This window comes from Rattus norvegicus, chromosome 1 (genome assembly GCF_021556685.1).
Source record: "Rattus norvegicus strain SHRSP/BbbUtx chromosome 1, alternate assembly SHRSP_T2T, whole genome shotgun sequence".
In the NCBI taxonomy this organism is placed as follows: Eukaryota; Metazoa; Chordata; class Mammalia; order Rodentia; family Muridae; genus Rattus; species Rattus norvegicus.
In genome coordinates, this window is record NC_141534.1 from 261,003,720 (window position 1) to 261,030,997 (window position 27,278).

At 40.7% G+C, this 27,278-nt stretch overlaps 1 protein-coding gene across 1 annotated transcript in view; it reads left to right on the top strand.

The window, feature by feature from the left end:
- Sorcs3 (sortilin-related VPS10 domain containing receptor 3) overlaps nt 1-27,278 on the top strand; it is a 618,610-nt gene that overhangs the window by 560,975 nt on the left and 30,357 nt on the right. The window contains 4 exon segments of the mRNA NM_001106367.3: nt 10,716-10,829; nt 16,046-16,217; nt 18,799-18,985; nt 23,958-24,091. Of these exon segments, the coding sequence (NP_001099837.2) occupies nt 10,716-10,829; nt 16,046-16,217; nt 18,799-18,985; nt 23,958-24,091 (607 nt within the window).

A 27,278-nucleotide genomic window follows, 5' to 3' on the forward strand; every position in this document is an offset into this window, starting at 1 on the left:
CCTACAATTGATGACTCCCAAATATGAAAATATCTTACCTCCAGATCCCATCTCCTTTCTCCTCTGTGAGATAAGTCTGTCTAATCTACATGACATAAATTTGGTTTTCTAAGAAAGGTGACATAGTATGGTTGAAGAAACCTTTTTACTGGAAGATAGTCCTGGCCCAGTTTCTCCAGTTTTAAGCACACACAGAGCCACTTATACAGTGGTTGAGAGCAAAGTCTCAGGAGGGATTGACCTCTCTTCTCCCTGCCTGTAGGTCCAGGTCAGCTATGAGCCCTTTCAGGTTGTCCCTCCAAAACACACTGCCCCTAAAAGCATTTCTCTCCATTCTTGGAGCTCTTCTTACCACTCTAACTTCAGTTTCACCACTGCAACCCTAAACTCCTGGATGTGTGCCTGCAGGCCTACCTACTGGGCTGATTACTGGTTTTTTTTATTCCAAATCAGATCTTATTATTCCTGTACTTAAGTTGATGAATTCCTCTCTCCCTTAAGGTACTGTACTGTTGTAGGCCCTTTGGCCTTGTGTCCTTTTCTATCTAATTTACTTTTTTATTGATCTTCCTTCATTTGCTTTATTAAAGCCACAGGACCAACTGCAGCCATTAATCCAAGCTCATTCCTGGGAAAAGGAATGGAGACTACAATGCTTTTCCCCAAGTTTCACTCAGGTTTCTTGAAATATTTTAGCTTCTTAGAAATGCTGAAGATGCCTCACTATTTTATATATATATATATATATATATATATATATATATATATATATATATATATATATATCCCAGCACTCTCTAGCATTCTACCCTGGTTTTGTCTTGTTAATTTTCACCCTATGAAGTAATGGTGCTTTTGAATGTTCTGTCATCATTTGTCTTTCCCCAGTAGAATGTAAGTGTTGTGAATGCAGGAGCTTTTGACCTCCCTTGCTGTTAAAATCCCATTGCCAACTCCACAGTAAGAGCTGTAACATGTTTCTGAATGTCGTTCTTAAGAGAGTCAAAACTTCCCCAATTCTGGGAATATGTGCCTCTCCCTCTGGTCTTAGATGAATGCTTCCTCTGTACTCGGTCAGAAGTTGAAGCTCTGTTTGATAATTTATATTGATTATTCTGGGTTAGAAGAAACAGCTGGTGTTCAGACATCAGCGTATACATAGATCAAGGCAGGAGATGGGGCAGTGGCAGACGTATGTTTGGCGTTCTCTGGTGCAGAATAGCAAACTATACTTCAGAGGGCAGAGCCTCTAGCCCTACATGGCTTTCCTTTCATCTCCATTTTATCTAGCTCTGGTCTAGATGCCACTGTTTTCTTCCTGAATTAGTGGAACTCCAATGGATAACCGGAAGTCACTTGTGTAGGGTGATCATGCTTCTTCCGTATCTATTCCTCATTCTTTCATAACCTGGCTTTGGTGAGATTCATTAAAGTGAGATGTACCAAATAGAATTTAAAATTTAACAGCAGGGTCCTTTTTGTGTTAGAAGATCTTTTGAAAGTCAGAATATTTTCATGCCTGGGAAAAATAATTTTAATTAGGAACCACAGACCAGCATATAATCATAATAAGTAGACTTAGTAGTCTCCTTAGAAGTATAATGTGGATAATGTATTTCCTGCTTTTCTCACTGTGGTAACAAAATGTCTGAAAGAAGCCACTTAAAAAAAAGCTCTTTTGAAACTCAAGAAGGAAGACCAAAGTGTGGATGCTTCAATCCTTCTTAGAAGGGAGAACAAAGTACTCAAAGGAGGAAATATGGAGACAAAGTTTGGAGCAGAGACTGAAGGAAAAGAAAGGACTGAAGGAGCTGAAGGGGTTTGCAACCCATAGGAGGAGCAGCAATATCAACAACCATACCTCTCAGAGCAGCCAGGGACTAAATCACCAGCCAAAGAGTACACATGGAGCGACCCATGGCTCCAGCTGCTTATGTAGCAGAAGATGGCCTTGTTGGGCATCAATGGGAGCAGAGGCCCTTGGACATATGAAGGCTTAGTGCCCCCATGTAGGGGAATGCCAAGGGGCGTATGGGTGGGTAGGTTGGAGAGCACCCTCATAGAGTCAGTGGGGAGGGGGGATGTGATGGGGTTTTTGGAGGGGAAACTGGGAAGAGGGATAAGATTTGAAATGTAAATAAAATATCCAATAAGTAAAAAAGACAAATCATGCATAATTAGCAACTTAAATGCCCATCATCCCATAAAGAAATGGATGCCTATCTATATACCTCTCTATTCAATGTACTATTGTATTCATATTTAAAATTCTACAATGCTTGAAATATAAATCTGGAAGTGTAAACTACCAATTAGTGAGGAATATAGATGTGTTGAATCTGGGCTAACAATGAGTCAGAACCAGAAACTACTGTCCTAGTAGAGATTTGCTGAGAAAAACTTATAGACTTGTCCAAAGAAGAAACATACATCATGCACACTCAGAACAAATGCATCAGGGCCATCTTCTTGACTCTTTTTCCTCCTACTATGTCTGGTCAGGGAAAAAAATCTGATTAAAAAAAAAGAAGCTGTTTTCAGGGCTTATCAAGCACGGTGAGAGCAGGAATATGCTTTGGGTCTCTACGAGTAAGAGGAAGGCAGGCAAAAAACAGCATACAGGAAGTCATGCCTGACTGACAAGAAGTCAGGCCTGGGTGTAAAGTTCTTAAGCCTACCCGTAGTGACTCACTTTTTCCAGAGAAGATATACTTCCTAATGTTGCCCCTGCCTGCCAAAACACCGCTCCTAGCTTGGGAATAAATTCTGATGCCTAGGAGGGACATTTCACATTCTAAGCACAGCACGTATCAATGTATTCAGACCATGAATTTCAGAGTATCTCAAGTCCTTCCCAGATGGAGTCTGTTGAGGTCCACTCCCTTTGAGCATATCACACCATGATTCCACTGTGTTTCCTGAGGCCAAAGTATACTTTCCTGCATTGCTAGGAGTACTCGAGAGTAAGGACAAAAAGACTATAAAACAGCCTTTATTTCCTTAACTGATTCTATTTACTGGCCAGGATAAATATCCCAACACTTATATTCGCAAAGTTGTATTTGTGGAAATTTTCTTAATTTCTGTGCCTTTATTTCCTTTGACCATGAAGTAAAAATACATAACATGCATCTCCTCAGGTCCTAGGGAAAAAATAAATGAATTAGTTAATGAACGAGGGTGGATCATTGATACAGATAAACTGTTTACAGCATAAGCCTACAACGTATGGTGGTTGTTGTGGCTGCTGGAGTTGTGATCTATACCCCAGAGTTTAAGGGATCTCCTAGGATTCATATCACGTAAATGAAAGCTGATCCATCCAAGTGAGCATTGTTTTCAAGGCCATGCCTTTAGGTGTTATTCAATTATTTCAATGCTAGTGATAATACTTTTAAGCCCTTTTTAGGGGACTCTTGTTTGAATCTAAGTAAAACAAAGTTTTAGGGAAGAGGAGGAACCCTTTCAAAATGTTCTGTGGTTCTTAACATTTGTGCTGCTAGAGGTCCCACCCATATTCAAGACATTGTGATGTCAGTATCTTTACCGTTGCCTTCTTTTTTTTTTTTTTTTCTGAGCTGGGGACCGAACCCAGGGCCTTGCGCTTGCTAGGCAAGCGCTCTACCACTGAGCTATATCCCCAACCCCGTACCGTTGCCTTCTTAATGAGAAGCGAGTGAGCCATCCGTTCATAAGTTACCTGACTGTGGTTGCATAAGTGGTAGAGACAGAGTTGAGGATCAAATGCAGCAATGGCTAAATCTTGTCTTGCTGTTTCTTTGTCAACCGTTGCTCAGGAAACCATGTCCATCTTATTATTTGAGATTTCTTTTATGCTTGAAAAGGAACAGGGTCTCTCCATTTAGTTCCTTCAAAGTTAAAACTCATCTCCAAATGACCCAGGCTGATTGCTCTAAGTGAAACTTAATATAGACTATTTCATTAACTCCAAAGACGATTTCAAATAAAAAAATTACCTTTGCCAGTAAAATTGTAATAGGCATATTGTCTTCAAGTCAACATTATGCAATTTTATGTATAAGCTACTGGAATTTTGCATTTCTATTATCAATCATACCTTTATAGTAAAAAGATGGCAGAGAACACTTGACATTGACGCAGGGTCAATCAAAAGGAGGGACCTGGTCTTGATGCCTGGTCACCATCAAATTACAGCAGAGGTCACATGACCTGACTGTGTGCTTATACTGTTTCTGTCTATGGAAGTAGCAATTTTTGATGATGATTTCAGGGTTATTAACAGTTGTTTTAGGGTACAAGTTTGAAAAGTTTTTCATCCCTCTTACCCTCTTCCTCACCCATCTCCTCTCTGCCCTCATGCTCCAGTGTTGGCCAGCCTCTGCTCTTCTCTCTCTCTCTCTCTCTCTCTCTCTCTCTCTCTCTCTCTCTCTGTTTCTGTCTCTCCCTCTCTCTGTCTCTATCTCTTTGTCTCTGTCCTTCTGTCTCTGTCTCTGTCTGTCTCTCTGTCTGTCTCTGTCTTTCTCTCTCTCTCTCTCTCTATCTCTCTCTCTCTCTCTGTGTGTGTGTGTGTGTGTGTGTCTCTATTTCTACTTCCTTCTCAATTCCCCTTCCCATGCCTGAAATAAACTTCATACTACAACTAAAAAGAAAAGATAGTTTTTCACAGCAGAGGGAGTGAGGCTGAACAATTAGGGTATTCATTTCCCTTACAGAGGACTAAGGGCCAGTTCCCAGCCTCCAACATGGTGATTTATAAGCATCTGTAACTTCAGTTTCAGGGCCACTGATTCTCTCCTCTGAACTCCATAAGCACTAAGCATATACAAAGGTGCATATGCATGAATGCAGGAGAAACACTAACACATAAAATCAAATAAAGAAATAGAATTTTAAAAAGTAAAATAAAAATGAAATGCATTTTTTTTCATCGAGTCTTGTCTGTCATGGTCTCTAGTGTTAATCCCAGAAGGCAGTATGTGAGCACGGTGGGACAGTATGTGAGCACGGTGGGACAGTATGTGAGCACGGTGGGACAGTATGTGAGCATGGTGGGACAGTATGTGAGCACGGTGGGACAGTATGTGAGCACGGTGGGACAGTATGTGAGCACGGTGGGACAGTATGTGAGCACGGTGGGACAGTATGTGAGCACGGTGGGACAGTATGTGAGCACGGTGGGACAGTATGTGAGCACGGTGGGACAACCTGATTCCTACATTCTCCTTTTGGGAGTTCCCAATTCAGTCAGCTCCAGCCATTATCACACACATTCCATTTAGGTGTGCCCCGACCCCAAAGCAGGCTTCTTCTGTGTTTCCTCAGATAGCATGAAAGGCTCAGAGAATAGCGGATGGTACATTACCTACTGTAGCGAGTTTAGGAAGGTTGTAGGCTGAGAGCGGTGTCTTCAATATCTCCATATCAGTGAGAGCCAAAGGGCACACAGCCTAGGTTTACAAAGGGAAGGTAAGTTTGCTTAAAGAGGGATAGTTGTTGAGCCTCAGAAGGGTCTATCTGAAGAACAAAAGGTTTAGGTAAAAAGTTTAAGCATCCCAGAAGACTGGGGTTTCTACTTAGGAGCTTAAAAGATTACCAACCTCTTCACAGCTCAGGATGAAGTCTCCATCAGGGCATGGTTGAGTTACTGGTACAAATTCCCACCAAGAAGAGAACCAAGGTTGCTAACAGAGTCTCAGGGGCTAGAGAGGGGCTTGCTCTAAAGCCTTGGGAGGGCCCCTGCAGAGGCTAGCCCTCTTTGTGAGGAAGGGATTTGCCAGGGAGAAAACAGGAAGCAGTTGGCCTTTCCTAACCATTCTTTTTGTTCATTCAACAGTAACTCGATGAATACCTCTTATGTACCTAGTGTTGTAATAGTCTTTTTCAGGACTGATCTTAATTTTCTTATCTAGCTATTAGAAGAGTTAGGCATTGTATAGATGGAAACAGACATGTAGAGTGTTTCATTTACTCAAGACAATAATCATATTAATTTCTGACTTAGAATGTCATGATTAATTCTTCCATGTTTAGTATGAAGTCATATCCACAGGGTGAGTTTATCCAGTGGGGAGGCAAAAGACACAGGGAAAGGGATTAGGTTGCCACACACCATTTCAGGTATACCTACAGTTCCGTCAGGCTTTGGTTTTATGCATATGGAATATAAGTGAACATGCTTTTCCTTTCTATAGTGGACAAGCTAAAATGTAAACAAGGCAATAAACAACGTATAAATAAGAGTTACTGCCCCAGAAGTTGACATAACAGAAGACAAAAAGAATTATAAAGGATTAAGTTTTATGATCCAGTACTGAGTCACTTACAGTAGCTGCTAGTTGCATGTGATTGTTTGCATTAAAATAAAATTAAATTAAAATGCAATTTCTTAGCTGCTCTGGTTAGTGGTTATCATAATAGAGCACAGATGTATGACATATTTTCAGTGTAGAAGGTTCTGTTAGACAGAGCTGGTTTTATCCCAGGTGGAAAGGTGGTTAGAGCAAAGAGATCATTGGACAAATAGATCTCGAGTAATTATGGATGGCTTCTGTCAGCGAGTGGTAACAGAGCTATACCAATTAACTAAGAACAATATGTGTATCTTTGGGGAAGTGAGCAACAGACTGATTTAAACAGAGCAGATATATAAGCAAGCTGTTAGCATGAAGGATGAGAGATGACCACAGTGGAATTAGATCAAGAGAAGTGCTTAAGGGATGGTTGTCTGGTTTTCTACGTAAATTTTGGCTGAAGATACAATGGTCCCTTTTTCTATGGCCAAGTCTGGGTTCCTGCTTTACCCAGTGAGGATGGTGATTGCTTTTCTTGTAGTAGATACTTCTGCTTTGTGAGTGCTCCCACTGGGCCTGAGAGCCACTCAGTTCTAAGCCCACACCAGTGCATCCCTAGAATGGGATCAAAGCATCTTCTAGGCATCCGTCCTGCAATCTCACTGCTACGTGGAGAAGTAAAGGGGGTGGGCTCAGAGATACTGGGCTGGCCTATGCCTGGTCTGGCATGCACACCAACCCTAAGGCTTGTTGGGAAGGCAGAGTTTCCACTTGGCTTCCTGAGTGGCAGAGTTTCAGAAAAGGGCTAGAGAGACAGCTTAGCATTTAAGAGCACACAGTGTTCTTACAGAGGAGCTGGTATTATTTCCTAGCACCCATACTGTGCAGCTCACAAGCACAGGCAACTCCAGCTTCAGGGGATCCAATGCCTTCCCAGGCACTGCACCCATGTGAGCTTTCACATGTGTGTGCTTGCATGTACCCACATATGCATGCACGTGTGTGCGCATACACACACTTAACAATAAAAGAAATCTTTTTCTTTAATTTTTATTTTTAAGTTTCAGAATGTTCTTGCAGGGCAGAGTCCACCTTCCGATGAAGTAGTAACTCTTGGGACTGCGCTAATGTTAAACACAAATCAGCAGTCTTAATCACCACTATATGCCAGGAGCAGCTTTGTGCAATGTCTAGCAAGTCATTCATCATCTTATGTGTCTTTACAGTCCAGAGCTGAGCAGATTGGATCCTTGGATTCATGCTGCAAACTACCCTTCCCGTGGACACGCGCACACACACACACACACACACACACACACACACACACACACACACTACACATCACATACTTTTCAGTTCCTGATCTGTTCTTGCCATTACTCCTTCTGAAACTGAGGCTTTTCCTTGAGGGGGTGGGGGTAGGGTGGGTGTTGAACCATATGCATATTGTTGGAAATGGACAGATCCCCCCCCCCATAAACAGGTAGACATCAACTGGTTTTATAATCAAGCACCACACAGGGGTAAATTATGTCTTGAAGTGAACTGCCTGTGTGCGAGCAGAATCTGGCAGCACACTTCCCTGAGGCAAATCAGTCTTTCTGGTGTATTCTGTTCGACTCTCACAATTCATCAGCTCCCACCTTTTCCCAGGAAGCTGGAACATAGGCTGTTTGTTTGTTTGTTTAAATCCTGCAGACTCATGAGCTGGGAGGAAGGCTGGACAGTGTAAAAGAGTTTAATATGCACTTAGCAGAAATTAATGAAGAAGCCCACAGCTTGGAGGCAGCCAGTTTCAGCCAGTGTTGTTAAATATTAATGAGGTGCTTCTGCTCTGTGGGGCAGAGCAGCATGCTGGATGCACCTTTTTTAATTACTGCAGCGCTAACACATAGCAGAGCTGAGCAGACTCGCTGAAGATGGCTACATTCCGCCAAGAACCTTGAAAACCTTCCTACCCTCCACACGGCTGCTTCGGAGAAGCATCCTTCCCTCGCAGATTCCCAATATTTTCTAGGGTCAGCAGGACCGGTCAACAGGTTCATCTTATAAAGGCATAGGGGAGTTTTCTAGACGTAGTCTGCACACACCACAGCCCAATGTTTCCATGCATAAATAATGCTTGAAGTTCAACGTTCAGTGGTGTGCCGACAAACGTTTAACTCTATGGGAACAAACACTGAATGCCGCACAGATTCCCACAATGGCCGATTTCAACATTGTACTAATGAATGAAGAACTGAACAGACATGGCCAGTAGCTCCACTTTGTATAATATTCCTACTAAGTGCATACATGGATATAAAAGACCCTGAGAACATAGGCAAAACAAGATTCATATGTAACTTAGCATATGTTGCATATGTAAAAACATATATACAATATTATAGTTACATGATGCTAAAATGCAATGAAGTAGTAGATTATGTTTGGTGTATTTATTGACTTTCAAATATAATCTATGTGAATGAAATGTCATATAGTTTAAATTTTAATAACTTAAGCAGTCATTAATTCCCTTGCAAAATTCCCACAATTTTCAGAGTTAGATCCCATGGACATTGCAAGCTGCACTAAGTCCAGATGAACTAGGAGCCAGCTGTTCTCTACTCATGGTTCATACACTTGCCAAAGGCTTCGCCTGGCAGAATCGTCTCTTTCCTTTTCCTTTCTTTCAGCTTCATTGAACCATGTTTGTATCAAACCTGCCTTTGGTTCTGCCTTTCCATTGATTGGCAGCTCTGCTCACACCCATCTCACTCATCTCTTGAGCATTTGGGGACACTTTCTGCAGTAAACTCACCTGTGTCTTGGACAAGAAGACTTTCTTCTTGCAGAAATAGACACAATTCAATGGCGGTAATTATAGGGTTTGTGTTTTAATGCACCTATGACATCATTTTACTCAATAGCACTTATGATAGATGATTTAATTGTTGAGAATCAATGAAATATATAATCTCCTTTTCAGCTCCAACATATGATAGCCCCCCATGCAGTAAACTAATAATAGGTTCATGTCACCTAGATTTTAGAGAAGATTAAGGAAGAAACCACAAAACACAGGAAAAGAAAGAGTAATGATTCACGCCCATGACACTTTACTAAAGGAAGGAAGGAAGGAAGGAAGGAAGGAAGGAAGGAAGGATGGAAGGAAGGAAGGATGGAAGGAAGGAAGGAAGGAAGGAAGGAAGGAGGAAGAGGGCTAAAAGTGTACCTAGATGTAGGCTGGGATTACTATGTGGATAGTGAGGAACGTTATGCCATTAATCAGTCAGTACTTCTTTATGCTGTGTTTTGTTGGAGTATGAGATGTATCCTCAGAGGAATGAAGAAAAGAATGGAGGCCAGGCCTTGCCACATTTGTTTGGTGGGTCATAGCACACAGTGCACAATAAAGGAGATATCATTGTGTTTGTAGACCTGTTTTCCTTCCATATCTGTCGTGCATTCACTAGGATAACTTACCAGTGTTCTCAATGGACTTTCACAAACCCATTAGTTCATGGACAACGTAAGAAGAAAACAGAAGATATATCAATGCAGGACAGAGAGTGATTTGCCCTATTCCCCGCTTCCCTGACGCTCAGTGGGTTGATAGCAGACACTGAGGTTGTGCTGTCTGGGGTTCAGTGATCCCCTTGATGTGGAAATGGGAAGAGTGGACCAAGAGCGGGTGCTCTCCATGATCACCAGCCCTGGCTGGTTCTAAGAATTTAATCTCCTCCACTTACGTTATTACTCTTATATTTTGACATTTACCCATCTGAAAACCTTATAAAACTCAAAGAAGGAGGGGCATGCTATTTGGCCTCGGGTGCTGCGGCTGTGGTCCTGTAGGAGCAGGGAAAAGAACTCTAGTTTTGTTTCATGTCTAAGGTTGTATAGACTATCTAAACAAAATAAGTCTGAATCCCTGTGGGAATACATGTGAATACAAACACACACCAGCTCAAAAGAAGTTGAATTTAAAGTAAAAATGAATATGAATTCTATGAAATCAATTTTCAGACAGTACATAGTACATATTGAACCATTACATAGAAATGTATCGTGACCTTTAAAGACATCTTCTTGGTTGCCGTTTACTTATTTAATTAATTTTGTGATTCAAGGTATGTTTTTTAAATGTATAGTGTACCCCTCCCCTCAGCTCTCACCTCCAAGCCGTTGAACCTGTCATGTATTTGAATTCATGTATGTTCTAGTCTGAAATTTTTTAATACTTATTTTTCTCTCCAGACTGTAATTCTAAATGATGAGACCATTTCTAAAAGTACTTTTTTTTCTTTTAATGCAAGGTTATTTGCCTGACTGGGGCTAATTAAAACAATGAGTTATGACTTTGGGGAGGAAGTGGGACCTATGTATATTTATGGATGCCTTTGGGTGTTTTAACATTTCCTAACACACATCATTCTACCATGTTTATTTTTTTGATAGTGACTATGGCTATGAGAGACATGGAGAGAGCCAGTGTGTCCCAGCTTTCTGGTACAACCCAGCTTCCCCTTCAAAGGACTGCAGCCTTGGTCAAAGCTACCTTAACAGCACTGGGTAAGCCCAATGCATGAAGGAACTCCACTCTTTATTGTCCATTCACAACTCATTGCTGTCCATTCACAGCTCATTGCTGTCCATTCACAACTCATTGCTGTCCATTCACAACTCATTGCTGTCTGTTCACAACTCAATGTTCTCCATTCACAATGATGAAACGAAAGGGAGTGTACCCCCATTGAAAAAGATGAGTATAGAATGCATAAGTTTGTATCAAGAAGCTTTTGAGGGAAACTGAGGAAATGTTTAGCCAATGATAGCTTGCTTAGAAACTATCAGAAGAAATTGTCAGGCAGAAATATCATTTAGAATTGATCTCTAGAAAATTATAATTGTTTAGTTAAAACCTCCATTGCCTGCCTTACTTTTCCAGTTTCAACTGAAGTAAATTGATTTAAATAGTGTGTAGATATTACAGCACACTCCCTAGTGGGAGATCAATGGACATTCTCAACTCACTAACACTTGACACATCAAATAAAATGCACAGGCCCCATCCTAGCCACTTCTGGAAGAAGAAGACAAGGCCATTTAGGACACTTTCTGTAATTATTTAGGTGACTGCTATTTCTCACTGCCCACCCAGTTACCCTCAGACACTTGGCAGAGGTCATTCTTGGGATGAGTTGTTTCATCTTTTGTTTTATTTTGTTTTTTTCTTCTTTCTTATTAATTACTTATTTTATTCATTTACATTTCAAATGTTGTCCTCCTTCCCAGTCTTCCCTCTGCAAACCCCCATAGCATCCCCCTTCCCATTTCCCTCTATAGGGGTGTCCCCACTCCTGCTTCTCCCTTCTAACATCGCTTTACACTGGGGCATCATGCCTCCACAGAACTAAGGGTCACCCCTCCCATTGATGACAGGTAAGGTGAGTCTCTGCTACTTATGTAGCTGGACCTTGGAGCCCTCCATGTATACTCTTTGGTTGGTGGTTTAGTCCCTGGGAGCTCTGAGAGGTTTGGTTAGTTGATACTGTTGTTCTTCCTGTAGGGTTGTAATCCTTCAGCTCCTTCAGTCCTTCCCCTCATTCTTCTACTGGGTCCCAGGCCTCAGTCTGATGGTTGGCTGTGAGTATGTGCATCTGTCTTAGTCAAGTGGTGGTGAAACCTCTCAGAGGACAGGCATGCTAGGCTCCTGTTTGGAAGCACTTCTAGGCATCAGCAATAGTGTCAGGATTTGGTGTCTGCAGATGTCTAGGATGAATTGCAAGGTGGGGCAGTATCTGGATGGCCTTTCCTTCAGTCTCTGCTCCATTTTTCTCCCTGTGTTTCCTTTAGACAGGAACAATTCAAGGTTAAAAAATTTGAGACGGGCAGGTGGCCCCATCCCTCAACTGGGGGTCACACCTATTTACAGGTTCTAGCGCCCCTCTATTGGGTATTTCAGCTAACAGCATCTCTGTTGGGTCCTGGGAGCTTCTTGATTCCCTGGCATCTAGGACTTTCTAGTGATTCCCCATCCCATGCCCCACTACTGCTACATAATTCTAGTCATTCTTTTGGCTCTCTGGACTTCCCTCTTGTTTCTTCCCATACCTGATCCTGTCCCCCTTTCTCCCCTCCCCACTCCTTTCCAGGTCCCTTCTGCCACTATCTCCCCCACCCATGATTATTTTGTTCCCCTTTCTAAGCAGGATTGAAGCACTCAGACTTTGGTCTTCCCTGTTGTTAAGCTTCATATGATCTGTGAGTTGTAATGTGGATATTCTGAGATTTCGGCTAATATCCACTTATTAGTGAGTACATACCATGTGTGTCCTTTTGGGTCTGAGTTACCTCACTCAGGATGATATTTTCTGGTTCCATCCATTTGCCTGAAAAATTCATGAAGTCATTGTTTTTAATAGCTGTGCAATATTCCATTGTGTAAATGTATCAGACCTTCATAGCGCACCTAATTCTAATACTTCTCAAACTATTCCACAAAATAGAAATGGAAGGAACACTACCTATTAATTCAATGAAGCCACAGTTACACTGATACCTAAACCACACAGAGACCTAGTAAAGAAAGAGAACTTCAGACCAGTTTTGCTTATGAATATCAATGCAAAAATACTCAAGAAAATTCTCACAAACAGATTCCAAGAACTCATCAAAACAATAAATTCACCAAGATCAAGTAGGCTTTATCCTAGGGATGCAGGGATGGTTCAATATACAGAAATCCATCAACGTAATCCACTATATAAACAAACTCAAAGAAAAAAATCATAATTATTTTTTATTTTCTACGTCAGTGACTCAGGAGAGATCTGTAGAGTGGGCAGGGGGACCATGACACCATTATCGTGTTTTGATGGGTCTCATGGTTACCTGAGGTTCTGTGAGTCAGCTTCTGATTTGGAACATCTGGAGTGAAGCTCATTTCTTCGTTTGTAACCATTTCCCACAGGGCAAGGAGAGGTGTTCAGACCACGTTCAGAGAAGCAAGACCCTGAGTGCTCTGGGCTCCGCTCTCATGTCTGCCTGTGTTTCTTCTACCTTGTTAGCCAAGTTGTCCAGATCCTTTTACTTTAACCCTGTATGGTTGCAGAGAGTAGTGGGTACTCTCTAAACTCTCTAGGACATATCACATAAGTACATGGTGTCTAGAGCTTGATCCACTTTTAAGCAACATAGGTATGCAAACAGCAAATAGCTAACCAAGTCTGAAAAAGATTAAAAAAAATATCTATTCACTTTTTTCTTTGAAAGATTTCCCGTAGGTATCTATAGACACCTCCAGATTTCCCAACTTTGGCTTATATTATACATTACCAACATGTTTTTTTTCTTGGTAGCCATAAAGAAAGGAAATGGTTGACATGAATTGTGCCTTATAATACAGTCGTTCTAAGATGTTGGTCATGACTAAAAACTATCTTGTAGGTAAAAATAACCCAGAAATATTAACATAGAATGATTTGATTTAACTAAATCAGTGAAGATCCAAAGGACTGCAGTTCTGTGTATATAATATATGCATAAGTGTAATATAAAGTGTATAATTGTAGCCTTCTCATATTAAAGCAATTGAAAGGTGAACATAATTTTAACATTGCACTTTGTTTAATGTGATATAACATAGCTATTGTTATTTCATCATGCTATATTAACTACATCTCAAGCCTTGATAGCCACATTTGAAGAGCAGCTGCCACAGTGGATAGCAATGATACGGACATATTTCAGCAGACAGTTGATGACGATGTGTTATAATTTCATTTGAGCGAGGAGCTCTCTACAACATTTGATTTGCATCACCATGTGATCTCAGAAGAAGGAATAGAGGGTGGAGTGTGATCCAGTTGGGAGGCAGCATCAAGAAAGAAAAGTCAGATATAATGGAGGACTGGTATCATCTAGACTTGTGTGGTTTTGGGTTTTTCAGAAAAAGACATCGTGGGTCAATTGATTATTCTTGACACAGGGTGAAGGAAGACAAGACTTGATGGTGGTGGTGGTGATGGTGGTGGTAGTGCAGAGAGTGGTAATACTGGGATATTTTTTATGTGTTCTTCACATCAGTTTTAGTGATGATGCACAGATCATGGACCTTCTGGAAGTAATAACTGTGTGGCAGGTCAGAGGTCAAGGCCGTTTTGCTGAGATGTTGCTGAACATTTGATACCATTACCATAGACGTTGCCAGTGTTTTGCAAGGAGGTTTCCCAGGAACACCCCTTTAGTAAGGCTGTCTTGCTTTAGCAGAGTTGAATAGGAGTTTAAAAACTGTGCTTCTGTACGGGACCACTCTCATACAAGCAAAGTATAGGGGGCACGGCAGATGTGGGATGGTGGACTGGAGGAGGGGTAACTGGAAGTGTGATATTATGGATTGGGGGTTGGTGGAGGGGGTAACCAGGAGGTGGGATATCATTTGATATGTTAATGAATGGAATGATTAATAATAATAAAAATTAAGAAAAAACTGTGCATGTAATGTGATGTGTGTGTTAAGGAGGAACTGATGTTTTAGAAAACAGAGAAAATGTGTTATAAAGTAGCCCAGTAACTCCAGGGTAAAAGTTATGATTTTTTAATTTTTATTTTTGCTAGACATTCCATTAATGACATCTTGGTATGGAGAGAAGGTAGGGAGAAACTGTCTGATTATTGGGAGTTAAAAATTTGATGTTCTAACTGCTTCCTGGTACAGAGAAAGTTGGAGGCAGCCTTGGGGAAATAGAACAGACCCTTGCTGACAGACAGAGGTGCACTTACTTGCTTTTTCTCTGCTTCTCTAGTCCAGTGCTCACCTCCTTCTCTGTTGTGTGTGAGTCAGACATTGATTTTTCTGGGCTGGTTTAGACACTGATCAGATCCCTGGTGTACTAGGTGGGATCAATAATAATGTTTAAGGAGCTAGCCTTCCTGAGATGTGGGGATAGAGCTCCCGAGCACTGTTTGTCTTTGTGGAGACTTGCCTTTTATGAGCAACTGTGAGAAGTATTTTTGCTTGCATCTTTTCTCGTGCCCTACCTTCCTAATACACACACACACACACACACACACACATACACACACACACACACACACACACTCATGTACACACTCATGCATACATACATACATACACACACAGCATGATTATACACACACACACATATATATACACATGCATAAACACACAATGCACATACACATATGTATATACACATACACATGTATAAACACACACACACAATACACATACACACAAATACATACATATATACACATACATATACACACCCATACATTCATGTGAATACACACATATAAACACACATGCACACATGAATACACACATACATATACATTATACACATACACACATTCACATACATATACACATCCATGCATACATGTGAATACACACATAGGCATATGCATACATATACATATACACATACATACACACACATATATATATGTATATATATATACACACACACATAAACACATACACACATGCATAAACAACACACATCCACACATGTTTGTGCACATGTACACATACATAGATACACTCATACATATATATACCCATGCATACATGTATAAATACACATGTACACTCAAGCATGCCCATACACATGTACACACATGTGCACACATGCATAAACACACATACACATATATGCTTATACCCACATGTGTGGGCACATACATATACATACATACATGTACATATTCACATTATATACTAGACCATTGTCAAAACTTTTTTTGTCGAATCTCTTTAGGTACCGAAGGATTGTATCCAACAACTGCACTGATGGCTTAAGGGATAAATATTCTGCCAAGACTCAGTTGTGTCCTGGAAAAGCTCCTCGGGGCCTCCATGTGGTGACCACTGATGGGCGCCTGGTGGCAGAACAGGGACATAACGCAACCTTCATCATTCTAATGGAGGAGGTAGGTGATCACGTGGGTGTCTGCAGTCAGAATCCACGTGCTGACAATTCATGATCTCAGGAGAAGAAGGAAACAGAAATCTAACATTCTCACAAGCCGCCCAGCTGCCACACTGATGTGAAGAGTGGGAAAGGAAGAGGAAGAGAGTGATACGTGCATAGACACCCCTCCAGTCATCTGTAAGGAAGACCCAGTCCACAGCGCCTCTGCAAGAGACTGCTTGCGTGGTCACTCATTCTCCCTCTCCCTCTAGCCTTCCCTCTTCTCTATACCCTCTCCCTCCTTCCCTTCCATATCTTTTATGTTTTACCTTGAACTCGGGACCTTGGCTCTGAGCCAGAACCTTGGTTTTTTTTGAGACAGTCTCTCCTTGCCTCTTTTGACTCACTCAGTGTGGACCATGTTGCATTCAAACTTGTGTTTCATAAGCTTCTACGACTTTCATACCAGGATTGTCACTTGTGCCATTATGACCTACCTGGATATTCTTAAGGGTTCTCCTTAGTTTGTGCTCTGGAAGTACTTATTGCCATAAGGATATAACCTGTGAATTATGAATGCTGGAGAGGACACTCAAATCATAGCTGTTGGCTTTCAGAGCCTCTCTGACTTTATTCGAACTCTTACCCTCACTAATTAGAAGAGTCCACAAGCCTTTAAAGAGTCTTGGACCTATGAATATGAGTTCAGGGAAGATGACTGGAATAACTTTTAAGTTAACTTTGTACAGAACACAGACAGTGGGTATTGCTTTTCAGTCAGCAACCATCTTCCTTAACTCATCGCTTAGTGTCTTTTGCAATCCAGACAGTCAAACTTGAGTGTATGCTATCACTCCGGTCCACTCATCTGCTTCTTGCTCCCTGTGTGAGATGTTTCTTTTTTCCAGACCAGGACTTGCCTAGCACTCTTTGCTGGACTAGTAGAACTGGAAAGCTTGCTTGATTGACAATGCCCTCTAAATGTATATGCAAATTGCTCCAGGCTCTTGAGATTTCGGAAAGGGAGCAAAGCAAGCAGGAGGTTTTTTCTCACTAGTCTGAACACCTCAGAACCTTTAAAGTCCAAACTATACTGCAAAGACAGGTGCAGGCTTCTTATCCTGACCTGGCAGATACCTCAGCCTTCACTCACACTGATGCTTGCATTAGAGGACTTTAAGATTCACAGAGGAGGTCATTATCACATTTCCACTAGAGAGTTTTCAGGACCAGAGCTATAAAAACTTTCTCAAATGGATGTGAAGAGCCATGATCTTATCCATTTCAATTGCCTGCAGTTCATTTCCACTTTCATTTACATTTGTAAACTCAAGGGTAGTTGACGTCCTGAGAGGGTCAAGAGAGCACCCATCAGCATTCCATTCACATCTACATGGCCATGGCAGGAGAGGTGCAAAGGGAAGATATGGCCAGCACACAATTTCAGGCCACAATCTTTTGATTTGTACATTAGTCAGATGTTTTTCTAGGAAAGATTTTTGGCTCACAGATTCAGAAAGTTTAGCCCATGGTCTGTTTGCCACATATTCATAAACAGGCTTTTTTTTAAACCTTCTTCATTCTGGATTATTATTTTATGGTTTGCATCATACATTTACCATAAATGTTGATGAAATGTGGGGTGTATAATAATCATGGGGGTTAACTTTAAACTTGAGAGGCCACCCGTCAGCTTGAGGTAGGACTGTATTCAGCTGAGCCACTGGATATCATGTCAGAGGCAATCTCAGAGGTGTGCTTGGACTTCCAAGGGCAGAGACATCTGTGGGCTGAATCACTTAGAAAGAGATCATGACTTAAGTGGGTTTCAGGAAATCCTAGGCAAGAACAAGAAAGTAATTTTAGATAGCATGCAGTATCCATCCATAGAATGGAATAATGAGCTACCTCCTGTTTTTATTTTTGAAGACAGTGTTTAATACATGGTAAGTGACTAATACATTTCTTAAATTTAATGAAAATTATGGTCCAGTAATTAAAGATATTGAAAGGAGGCTGTCGAGATTCAAAACTTGGTTCTTTCTGCTACTAGCCATATGGCTTTAATGTAGTATTTTGTGTGTGTATTTTACCTCTACTTTAAAAGTGTGGACAGTAACACTTTCCAGTACTAAAACCTTCATTATATTTCTCTGGATGTTCATACATGTGTCCAGAAGAAATGGATACAGCACTCAAATCAAAGCTTTCTACAATATAACGTTGAAGGGATTAACTGCTTGACTTGCTGAAATTATATAGCGATAAAGCAATAGCTTTGTCTGATTGCTGTAATTATCATGCCACAGAAGAATTAAGCCATGCTTGTGAGGGGTCAGGCCTGTGTGGTCTTCCCTTTCTAGAATATTGGGTAGTCCCCTCCTTATCACTATTGCCAGAGTCATACCAAATCAAACAGCACCGAGGTTGGGCCCTCAGGTCCCCAGCCCTTGCCCACACTTCTTCATAGAAATTATCTTTTGCTAAAGAGACAGCACTGGGACATTACAGGGTGATGTTGACACTTTGAGAATTAGTATCAGATAAAAGTCAATCAGAAGCTTGTGGAGGAGACCAGACCATTTTCTGTTCCCTTGCAGGGTGACCTCCAAAGGACAAACATCCAGCTTGACTTTGGGGATGGGGTTGCTGTGTCTTATGCCAACTTCAGCCCCATTGAGGATGGCATCAGGCATGTGTATAAGAGCGCGGGGATCTTCCAGGTGACAGCCTATGCAGAGAACAACCTTGGCTCTGACACAGCTTTCCTCTTCCTTCACGTGGTTTGTAAGTAGCAATGAGTGGCTCTCCCTCTCTTCCCCTTTTTATCCCAGTTGGCAACTCCATCTATCCAGACCTCACTTTCTAGATTTCAGAGCAGAAACCAGGTTCACTTTGGCTCCCAAAATCATCTACGTCAAAATGCCGAAATGCATGTTCAATTATAATTCAACTTCACCATGCAGAAATAGATTACTTCTATTAAAGGTGTAGGTAACCTTGCCAAGGCTTTTTGCTTTGTAACTCCATTCTGAAAGGTTGATGCATATAAGTGTGTACACGTAGACTCGGGTGTAGATAAAATGTCTTTCCCCCTTTGCTTTAGAGATTACTGGAAAATAAATAAAAATGGAAGCTATCTAGTTGATGGTCCTAGGTTCATTCTTGAATGAAAAATGCGTAAATCCAACTGAACGTTTGGCTTGTTTGGAAGAGCCCAAGGAAGATTTAAAAAGCACATGTTTCAGTTGTTTTCAAGAATTGTGTATGTTTAAAAAAAATAAAATCTTCGTATGTCCAAGGTTACTTCAAGTCCATGATATTATAAATAACAATTCTGTGTTGTGCTATCATTAGTTTCAATGATGCTGGCTGATGATTGGTGGGAAAAGCCACTAAGATCCCAGGCTGTTTTATTTGTGCTGGATGCTTTTGGTGTTTGACCTGCCCTGAACTTTGAATCGTGCTAACTGAAACATAACTACCATTTCTGGATTATGGGCTAAGGGGGGTTGATGTGGGCACTCAACACACCTCATCAGCAAAATCTATGGGTTGAAACTCGTCTATGGTTTTTATTTAAGCAGAAGCCTTTCCCTAATTTGTGAGGAAAGTATTTCAAGATTCAAAGGATTCTTAAGACTGCAAGTTGTACCAAACCCCAAATAAGCCATTTGTTCTCTAATGCTAATTTGCCCAAATGTGTGTGTGTGTATGTGTGTGTATGTGTGTGTGTGTGTGTGTGTGTGTGTGTGTGTGTGTGTGTGTCTGTATACACAGATAAACTGAATGAATGCTTCAGGTCAGCCACAGCATAGCACATAATCATAATAATCAGAACAATATGCTACTGAAAACATGAGTTTTTGTTTACTTTTGGATTTTCCATTTAAGAATTTCAGTCTATAATTGGTTATGAGTAACAGAAATTTTACCAAGTGAAAATGGATCAGCAGGGACTGCTGTGTACCCCATAATGTCTTTCTAGTAATATGTCACATAAAATGAAAATTACATGTTTTGAAAGAGTTGAGGTGAATAAGAAAAACTCCATTCCTGTTAATAACCTAGTGACTGGGTAAAATTGTGCATGGAAATAGCACATTCTTAAGGAGCTCCTGGCAAACTGCGCTATTTTGTCCTCTAGTAAAAAGAACATATAATACAGATGTATAGGGAGAAACATGGACTATAGTTAGATGATGTCCCTACCATGCCAACCTGTAAAACATAACCTTCAGATTAATTCCAACTTTAAAATGGCCTAAGTCTAGGCACTACCTGGCCTCACAGGCTTCCGATACCAATAAAAACAAACTACACAGGAAACAACCAACCCCTCACTAAGTCATTCAGGAAATGCTGATCAAGTTCTTAATGTGTGTCACGGACTCCACCAGGCACTTAGAGAGTCATCAGTGCAAGTGGGCTCCTGCCCATGTGTTATTTTCATCCTGTTGACAAAGGAGATTTACTTTAAGAGATAAGTCACACAGAGTGATGAGGATCCATGTGTAGCCACTGCAGTCTCTCTCTGCCAGCAACACTGGATTAGGAGCCCATATGAGCGATAGGCAGCCCATTCATGGGCACAGGCTTTGGAGTCTTTGGACTCTGATCCTAACCGTTTTGAATGTCTAATATTGTCCCCGTCTCCTTAGCACTTATATAATTGAACTCCTCGTCTTTTCTCTTAGATTACAAGGAAGCTATGGGAATCAAACTGGATGATGCACACACTAGGGCCACCCAAGAGCACTCCTAGGTATGGCAGGTCACTAGGATGGGGTGTAGAGGTTAGCACATGACTTTATCCTTGGCTATTGTTTCTTCCAGAGAAGATGTCCAAAGTAAACCCAGCAAATGGAAAAGCTTGAGTTAGAGAGGTGAGTCAGTCAGTAAGGTGTCTGCCAGGCAGATATTAGGACCTGAGTTTGGATTCCCAGAACCCTTATAACGCCTGTGGCCATAGTATACATCTGTAATCTTAGCAAAGAACACACATGATGTCAAAACTCTAGGCTTCGTTTACATGGGTACATATAACTGGATGTCACATGCATAGACATACAAACACATACATAAAACATGTGCATATGCATGCACATGTACACATGCACATGAGAGAGAGAGAAATAGAGAGAGAGAGGGAGAGAGAGAGGGAGAGAGAAATAGAGAGAGAGAAATAGAGAGAGAGAGGGAGAGAGGGAGAGGGAGAGAGAGAGGGGGAGAGAGAGAGAGAGAGAGAGAGAGAGAGAGAGAGAGAGAGAGAGAGAGAGAGAGAGAGAGAGGAGAGTGAACTACCAGGGACAGGTTTATATTCTGGGTTTTGTGCAGGAAAGAGAAAATGTTCCTTAAAACCTTTATTGTGCTCATAATTCCCTACAAATCAATCATGGCTGCATTTACCAGACAGTTAGTACAGTGGAAACTGCTCTTGGCCTCACCTTGGGCCATTAACTAACAAAAGTAGTTGTTAGCCACCCATAATAACCAATCTCGCACAGATTATTGGACCTCCATCAAAACGGGTACCACATGACAGGAAGGATGTCAGAGTTTGCCATGCTCCATCTGATCCACTCATCTCTCCTCTCATTGTTTCATACTCTGTCTCAGTGTTAAAGCTTGGAACTGACTCAGGATCCTTGTCCTAAAATCGCCTCACAGGGATTGTTTTTGTCATTAGATTCAGCCAAACCTGATTGGCCCGAAACTGGAATAAACATGACCACGTTAGCCAATTCACATAAACTCCATCCATTTTATGTCTGGCATAATCTTTGGAAGAGGGAAGTTTTGTTGCCTTGAGTGTCAGAGAACCCTCCAAGACCTGCAAGCGGCAGGAAGTGGGAAAGCATCTCTAGGATTATGGTCATATGGAGTTTTGTGTGGAATGCCCAAGGTTCTCATGAGGCAGCTCAGGGAAGAGGTTTCCTTCCATCTGGAAAATGGGGTACAAATAGGACCAATGGCTTCTGGATTGAAAGAACCATCTTCCCAGCAGGGGAAGAATGACAAACCTGGACCCAGGCCTGAGACTCTGAAGTGTTGTTATAGTCAGTTACACTTCTGCTAGCACTCTGGGCTAGCCCCTTTCTAGTGTACTTTACCTCCCTAACCAGAGGAACACAAATCACTGAGAGATTTTTATTAACTTAAAAGTATGAGTAAATAAAGCATTGAAGAGGTTGTCAATGTTTTCTTGAACCTTGTGCTTTTGTGGTTGACATCAGACAGAACATGTAAAAGTAATGCAGATTTACTCATTTAAAATAAAGTGTCGCCAAGTATATATATGAAGTGCCAAGGTTGAAAGATTGTGCTGGTAAAGAATCTGGAGTTGCCATATGTCTGGCATCAGGGCAGAGAGCTGTAGGCACAAAGTATTTTGAAACTACAGATGAACGTATGTTTCTGATTTTTTTTATTATATTTTTTAACTGACAGGAATCATATGTTAATCATGTACAGCAGGACATTTTTAAGCTACATGCATAAATTGTGTGATTGCTCCATAGGGCTGACTGTCATACATATTACATCTCAAACTTACTTTCTTTTGATGGTGAGAACCTTTTAAAATCGTTCTTAAAGGTTTTCCAAATGCAGTACAAGTAATTAACTGTGATTTGCACCATAGTACATTAGACCTCTTGCCTGCATTCTTCTTACCTTACTGAAATTCTATATCCTTTGACATACATCTATCCCGCCCACCTCAGAAATCCTCTGGCAACCAATATTCTTATGCTTGCTTTTGTGAGCTCAAGATTTTAGGTCCCACCTGTGATATCCATCACTGTGTGCTTAGCTCAACTCTCATAAGATTCTGTCATCTGGGCACATACACGTCACAAACAACACGAAGAGAGTATCTGCAAGCCTTACAAACTTCTTCCAGATAGGAAATTAATATGCAAATGATTCTCTAGCAGCATTCCCTTCTCCTTTTTTTATTTTGGATAAAGTGAACGGTTTCATGGCCACCTCAGCTCGTTTATGGTCGTTCCTTTAGTGGATGGTGTAGTAGAGAGTGCAATGATGTTTACACATTTTCTGCTAAAAGGGGAAAAGCCATCTTACTCTCATTTGGAACCTGATGTTTAGGCAGCTATGATTTTCTGCCTTTGTCAAGTGGCCTTGCAAAGCCTCCAAATGGCACTCCCTATGTCCTCCTGATAATGAGGCACAATGGCCAATTGTTAAAGCGGATGGAAACCAATTAGCAACTGAGGATAATGGGAGAACCTTCCATATAATTCATTGACCTCAAGTCAAAAAATGGACTAATTCTCAGAAATGAAACAGGCCGCTGTTTATCTTCCCATTTAATGGCTAAGTGTCTAGTAAACTCGCTTTGTCCTTGGCCTGGAGGTTCAATAAGTGTCCATGGTAGGAGGGCAAGCAGATGTAAATCCAGTTCACCTGTCACTGAGAAGTCAGAAACTTGATTTGAATTTCCTGTTACACTGTCTGCTACAATTAAAGAACACACAGACACACAGAGAAACACAGATATACAGACACAGGCGCAGACACAGGCAAACACACACACACACACACACACACACACACACACACACACACACACCGACCAATATTTTAGGATTTGCGATCTTTTTGTTTTGTATTTTGTTTTGGTTGTTTTTTTTTTTACAGGCATGATAATGAAGATGGATATTAAAAGCCTAGGCTGTGGAAAAGTTGGTGAATTGTTCTAGAAACATAAACACCGTCTTCCCTTCTTTCCCTTTAGGTCCAGTGGAGCACGTTCACCTTCAAGTTCCATTCGTCGCCATAAGAAATAAGGATGTTAACATCAGTGCCGTCGTGTGGCCCAGTCAGCTCGGGACCCTTACCTACTTCTGGTGGTTTGGCAATAGCACAAAGGTTTGGCTCTTTCTCTTCAGTATCAAATTTCATCTGGATTCCTGGGCTCCAGCTTCTTAATTATTTTGCAAGAAGTGGGCGTGCAATTCTAGCATATAATGAAGCCAAGACCATACAGATGTCAATAACACCTGCTTCCCAAAGTCGGTTCCTTACCCTGGTGGAGAAATTTAAGTAAACTTCTAGAAGGAAGCAGCACTTTGGAAAAGAGTACACACTTGCAAGCTCTTTTCCTTCTATTTAAAAATCTCTAAAGGGTCATTGACTCCATTTTTCTCCTACTAGCATTTCTACCAATGTGCAGTCTAGTGAGGTCATGGCTTGACATCTCTGAGATTGAGAATTCACATGGGTCAGACAGGAGCTGAGTACCTAGTTTTAAGGGTGGGAAACAAAGATGGATGACACGTAAAGAATTCCCATCAACCCTTGCCTGGTGTTCTGCAAACACGAGTTATCTTACGTAAGGTGATGAGGCTGTTGTGCCTTAGCATAAGAAACAGGAAATGTCAACTCCTGGAAATTTAAAGCAGACCCTACTCCTAGAACCTGTTGACGATGCCTGGGTCATTCTCTTGACCTTGTCAGAGACGTTGAAATTTAACAAAGTCCATCTTATCCATTGTTGGGTGCTTAGTGACTTTAATGTTTATCTTCAGTGCCACTGGTATACATACACAAGACCACCTGAGCTTTATCTTATATGACATTCTAGGGATTTTTTTCAAAAAAACCTTTTTCTTTTACATCTGTGCTTATAATCCATTTTAGTTCATTTTTAAAAGGAGTAAGGCCTGTGGCTGGGTTTTCTTGAACATGCAGCCATCCTAATCTTCCAAGTGGAACATTTCAAAACTCTCAGTCTCTGCCATGTTTTGTTCCCCTTGAGTCTTTGGCAAAGACCATGTGTAACTCCGATGCTTTGTCCCTTCTCATTGACTTTGGTTTTTCTTCACCCTTACCGTGCCATCTTGGTTGTTGTAGGTTGGTTGTAAATCTGAAGCTAAGCACAGTTTTATTCATATTAATATTATATTACACTGTATATATATTTTTCTTTTCTAGGTAGGGTTAGAATGAGTTTGCTGAGATCTAAAAATTTAGCTTGTCAGAATATTATGTTGGTTTTGTACCACAAGGATAAGTCAACTTGATAAGATCTAAAATTTTAAACCTATTAGGTCTTCTTATCCATGAACATGGGTCATCTCTCTGTTCACTTACTTAGCCTTATATTTCTTTCAACAGAATTTAGTCATATACAGATCCTGCAGATATTTTATCAGACTTATGGCTAAGTCTGATATTTTGTTTTTAATAGTATTAATGCAGATGACATTACTTTTAATTAAGATCTAATCTGCATTACTGGTATCTAACAAAACGGCACACTTACATATATTCACTCTGAATATTGAAGCATACATATCTTAAGAAAGTCTGTTTTATTTTTAAAACTGTGTTGTTCTTTCATACAATGTACTCCATCACAGCTTCCCCTCTCTCCACTCCTCCCAGTTCCTCCACACACATACACACATCCATTGACTCTTCCTGTTTTCCTTCAGAAAGATCATGTCTCCCAGGGATATGAACCAAGCACGGCATAAACAGATACAAAAAAGACTAGGAACAAACTGTCGTATCAGCCCTGCACGAGGCAAATCAGTAGGTGGAAAGGGTCCCAAGAGCAGATAAGAGTCTGAGGCACCCTCACACCCACTCTTAGGAGGGCCACAAAAACACTAAGCTAAGAACCATAGCAGCAAACTTACTTGGCAGGGGAGACAACATGATCAGGAAATATTTTTTAAACATTAAGAATCATCATAATTTTTTTCTTTAGATGTTTGAGAGAATTTACTAGTCAACCTTCAGGAACCCGTGTCTTCTGTTTTCCAAGGTCATTGGTGCTTCACTTTCTTCCAAGGTATAAAATCCAAAGGACTATTTGGATTTAAAGTATCTGCTTATGTGAGTTTGGCAACTTTTTGTCTTTCAAATATTGTTCCCTTTATTTGTCCAGCTTGCAGAGATAGAAGTGTTCATCGGGTCAGTTCATTGTCCTTTCGCTAGCCATGAGATCTGAAGTAGGTTCCTGTTACTCCTCTGGAACATATACAATTTGAACATGCTTTCTGTTTTTTCTTAACCCTGTTTTCTCTAAGAGCCTGCTGTCAACTTCATCGGCTTTCCTTATTGACTTCCTGTATCCTGTTTTGTTTTGTTTTTTCTCTTTTTGCTTTCTTTTCTGATCACATCATTTCTTCTCTCTGGCTACTTTGGAATCAACCTATTCTTAGTTCTGTAGCTTCCTGGCGGGAAGTGTAGATAGCTGGTTTTAGGGCTTCTTGTCTGATGAGTGCATTCAGTGTTGTCAGAGATGTTGCAGGCACCTTCTGGTGAATCCTCTACATGGCGTTAAGGGAGACTTTCCTATTTGTTTAATTTAGAGCTGATTCCCTTGCAGATTTCTCTTTGCCTCCCATTCATTTTAGAAGTATTTTGTTTAATGCCTAGTATTTGAAGATTTCCTAGTTATCTTTCTGTTACTGATTTATAACTTAATCATATTATGGTCTAAGAGGAGGATGGCATGATGTTCAGTCTTTCCAATTTGTTTAAGAATGTCTAATTGTCCAGAATATTCTTTTCCTTGGCAAATGTTCTACACGGGATTGAATATAACTCATGTTCTGCTGCAATTTTAGTAATCTCTATATATGAAATAATATAAATGTGATTGCGTTCTTGAGTTCATGAATGGCCCCATTGAATTTCTCTCTTTCTAGCCTATCACATGTACTTTTAAAAGCTTTATCCATGATTCATTTAATTAATAATAATGAGAAAATCATAAAACCATCCCCACCTCTTATATCAGTCATCATTCAACAAACTTAAGCATACGAAATCAAATGCAATTTTCCTGTTATTATTTTGAAGACATCACTGCTTTTTATGTTTGGCAATTAAAAGGAAGAACAAAATATCTTCATTTTTTTTCTGTGAATGCCCTATATGTTTTTCAGAGTTTCTTACCAACATTATTTTCCAGTTTTTAAAAGAATGTAACAATTCATGTAGAGTTCATTTACTGATAAAGAGGTCCCTTATTTTGAGAAAGTTCTTTTTCCCCCTTCACTTTTACAGGATAATTATCCAGGGTACAAAATCAGAAGTATGT